This window comes from Clinocottus analis, unplaced genomic scaffold (genome assembly GCF_023055335.1).
Source record: "Clinocottus analis isolate CAN_PGR_092001 unplaced genomic scaffold, fCliAna1.0.p SCAF_13, whole genome shotgun sequence".
Taxonomy (NCBI): Eukaryota; Metazoa; Chordata; class Actinopteri; order Perciformes; family Cottidae; genus Clinocottus; species Clinocottus analis.
The window spans coordinates 13,158,446-13,162,500 of NW_027175854.1; the positions used below are offsets into that span (position 1 = coordinate 13,158,446).

The 4,055-nt window shown below is 48.0% G+C and overlaps 1 protein-coding gene across 2 annotated transcripts in view; it reads left to right on the top strand.

Annotated features, from left to right (window-relative positions):
* Positions 1-444: 444 nt before the first annotated feature.
* Positions 445-4,055, top strand: part of mbd2 (methyl-CpG binding domain protein 2) — a 22,579-nt gene continuing 18,968 nt past the window's right edge. The window contains exon 1 of one of the 2 annotated variants that reach the window (XM_068574480.1): positions 445-998. In XM_068574480.1, coding sequence (XP_068430581.1) covers positions 886-998 — 113 coding nt within the window. In that variant the 5' untranslated portion in view covers positions 445-885. The remainder of the gene's footprint in view (positions 999-4,055) is intronic. The other variant, XM_068574479.1, reaches the window with a different exon arrangement.

Here is a 4,055-nt window from a genome sequence, read left to right on the forward strand (position 1 = left end):
GTATAATTCACCCTTTAGAGTCATTTATATAGACTTCTATACAACAGAGGAGTCGCCTCTGGTGGTCAGGAGAGAGAATGCAGCTTTAACACACGAAGCGTAGACTTCTATACAACCAGAGGCATATATCATCGTGTAGTCTACTCTGTTTATGTGGGCTCTTTTTGCAAATAGTACATTTTACAGAATGCATTTTAAAGTTATAATTTCATACCAACCAATTTAATCACTACATAAACTTCCCTGACTTATGATCTGAAGATAAATTAGGAATGAAACATTACACACTGGCCCTTTTAATGGGGAAGTTATTTTCCCACTGAGTCCATTTGTCACAATAGACGATCTCTGAGAACGAGTGTGCGCGCGTGCGGAAGTGTGTGTGCGTGCGTGTGCGCGTGTGCGGAAGTGTACGTGCGCGCGTGTGTGGTGTACGTGTGTGCGTGCGTGTGGTGTGTGTGTGTGTGTGTGTGTGTGAGAGAGAGAGAGTGTGTGAGTGTGATATCGCAGACGTCACAGCTTGCCGTTGGTCCGGTTCAGTTCAGATCATCCGTTGGTTCCTCCGGAGGTAGCAGTTCGGCTAAACTGAACTAAATCCGGGGCGGAAGGGAGTTTAACCCGGGACATCGCAGCTCACCCTCTGAACCGGGACACTTTTTTTTATTTTTTATTTGTACTTAACCCGAAATAAGCAGCACAAACAGCCGGGGCGGAGAGAGGGAGCCGCCGTTAACGTAACGTCCGTGACGTCGGTCCGCCTGGGCTGCTGCTCCTCCCGCCCGGGTTTCACTACCACGCTGCCCGTTCGGGAGGGTCCCTTATCGGCGTGTGCCGAGCGATCGATCCGCCCGACCGGAGCGCAATCGCGGGAAAGATACGTGCGCGATGATGGAGAAGAAGAGGTCGGACTGCCCCGCGCTGCCTCCCGGCTGGAAGAAAGAAGAAGTGATCAGGAAGTCCGGACTGAGCGCTGGAAAGAGCGACGTCTACTACTACAGGTAGCCCACTCATCAGTGCGGGTCACGGTCCCCAATACTCTCTTGACTTGCCAGCGTCGCGTGCGCGCGCGCTCGTGTGCCGATACAAGTTGATCAGAAAGTGTCCGATGACTCGCTGGCTGTCAGAGGAGTTACAATGTAGCGCTGCTCCGTGTGCTGGTCCCGCCGCGGCTCGGAGGAGCAGCTCCACACACACATTCCACACATTGAGATCCTGTTCCTGTGCGGGTCTGAGCCCGGGACACCCTGTACTGAGCTCACGGTCCCACCAAAGCACGATGGTCTGGATGCCTCACGTTGGATTGGAGTGTGTTTTATTAAGGCGCCTGTAAGTTCATGTTGTTTCCATCACAAGCCACTTGTCTCGTTATTGGCCTCAAAGTGAGTGAAGCTGAGAGGGGTGGCTGAGCCGGCTGATGACGTCATCCATGCATGTAATTGGTATGATCTGTTGATTGTTTCATGGACAGTGTAAGACCTTCTCACTGCCATGTGTTTACCCTCCAGTGTAACGTGTTGGGTTTTTCTTTTCTTTTCTTAAAGAACATATGCCCCTTTGACCTTTGTGACCTCGCTGCAGTATGCCGGTGGAAAAAAACATCTCAATCCAAAATCCACTGGTTGCTAATCAAGTGGCTACGTCCAGTGCTGCAGAGGTCAGGGGGCCGCTAGTCGTTGAACGATAACGGGCTAAAAGATGACGATGACGGACGGTCAATCGACATCCACACATTGGTTCAGAGTGATCGATCGTATTGACTCACGCCGGTCCTTACAGGAGGGAGTCAGCGGTGGGCATCGTGAGCGGCGGACTCTGCCACATGCTATGAAAGCTACTTTACAGAAAGCGCATGGTAGAATACCAGCACATGTCACAGTTATTACATGTCATACGCATTATAACTTGAGTACAGATCAAGTCTGACTTAAAGTAGTTCACTTTTCTCTTTCAGTTTCATTACTACTCCTACTACTCTGATTATGAATACGTGAGCCCCTTTAGATAGCAGGGCGGGCCTGTAAAAGTGAAAGTCTATCCTTGACTTCCTTAGTGACCTATGAAGTGACGCCATTGGTTGGTGAAGTGTGGGGAGGTTCCCCATTGGCTGTTCATCTTTCAAAATGAAGGAAGCGGTCCTCTGTTACGTCCTTTAGGATGCTTTGACAACGAGTCCTCAATTATTGACTCAAACGTAGCGTAGGCTTGATATGCTGCTTCAATAGGCTTTTATGGATCCATGTTGATGAGATGATTCTTTTTGGCCTTTGACAGTCTGGAAATCAAAGAGAAAGAAAGTTACAAATATTACTGGGGACACACAGGAACACTGGGAATACGATCATTTAACAGCCAGAAATTCATAATACAGAGACGACCACGGACCATCTAACAGCCTGGTATACTGACCATCCATGGTCACTAGGCTATTATTGTGTTATATGTATATATATATGTATGTATGTATGTATGTATGTATGTATGTATGTATGTATGTATGTATGTATGTATGTATGTATGTATGTATGGCTCTGTTATGTGGTACAGTGTCATAATGACTTTTTGTGTTTCTATTATTGTGTCCGCCCAAGTTCTGGCATTCTTTTTCTCATTTTTATAAAAAAGAATGGTCTTAACATATGATATAAAATCTTTGCATTTAGCAATATAAGCGACCCTAATCACAAAAGGACAAAACGAAGTGAGTCAGCATATCTCAGCCCCTCCTGCCTAAATCCTGACCTTTTTTTTCAAAGTCAGGTTTTCTCAATGTCTCACAAGTCCCCCAACTCGATGGAAGCGTGACCATAAAAAAGAAAATCAGTAATGAGCATGTTTTAGCGTCAGCTCTGCTTCGCCCTTCACGCACCTTCCCTGCACATTACATTTATTCTGCCAACAGCAACACGGCGTGCTTCCAGATGAGCGAGCGCTCCTCCTCACGATAAGCTCTTCTCGAAGCGGACCCCATGTTCAGCCTGAGGGCTTTTACACTCCTCCTGATTCCATATTTTCCCCCGTCTTCAGCTGCACACGACGGCACAGGAAATGACGTCGCTCCCGTTGTGCAGGTCTGCGGTTAGGCCGTGACGCTCGCTGAGCCGCCGGCAGCTGGCTTCCTGTTTGTCGTGGGCTCCGTCACACCCTGAACCCTTTGACGCAGAGGAGGCGGTTGGCCCGCCAGAGCCGCTGCTCGCCTCTGCTTTCAGTTTGCTTTGTGACGTGACTCATTGGTTCCAGTTAGGAAACCAGTCAGCAGGTCGTCTTACTGGAAGAGCAAAAACAGCCTGCTGGGCCTCTGGTGGCTCCATCTTTACAAACCCAAATGATTTCAAACCCCACGTTTTATTTTCTGTTCTGTTCACACTCGAACACTCTGTTAGCATTTCTCTCCGCTATCGCGGCGCAGAGCTTCACTAAGGAGCTGGAGCAAGATGCAACACAATATCTATGATACTGTTAGACACACTCACAACACACGCACACACACGCACAACACACGCAACACCCACACGACCCACACACACACACACACACACACAGCCTCTGATCTCTGCTTTGTTGCTGCTGACCTACATGTCAGCCACAGCTGAGCGACTGTGTGTCTGCTCTGGTTCTTCCATCTCTGTGAGGACCAGTTGCCCTTTAGGACCCTTCGGGGCGTTTTGGGAAAGTGAGGACATTTGTGTCCGGAGGGAGGACTCTTTGTCTGCTCCTCACTTCCTTAAGGGATTGTTTAAACCTAGAGGCCTTTCATTCGCACTTCAATCGATTTATTCAAACTGATGTTGTGGTCACAAAAACTTTCACACAAAATGTGAATAGTACGCGTTTTTTCTTTTTGAACATGGACAGTTGAGTTGCGCCGATATTTATGAAATAAAAATGAGGCTCCGCAAGTCTGAACCAAGATGACAAAGCATTTTTGTGTCAGTTATTTGTCACACCCTGGTGAAGGCCTTAAGGATTAGTCTTAGGGTTCAGGTTGGAATACGGCTCAGGACTCTTTATGTCATGAGGGTGAGGGTTACGAACATGTGGCAGAGAATGAAGAAGTC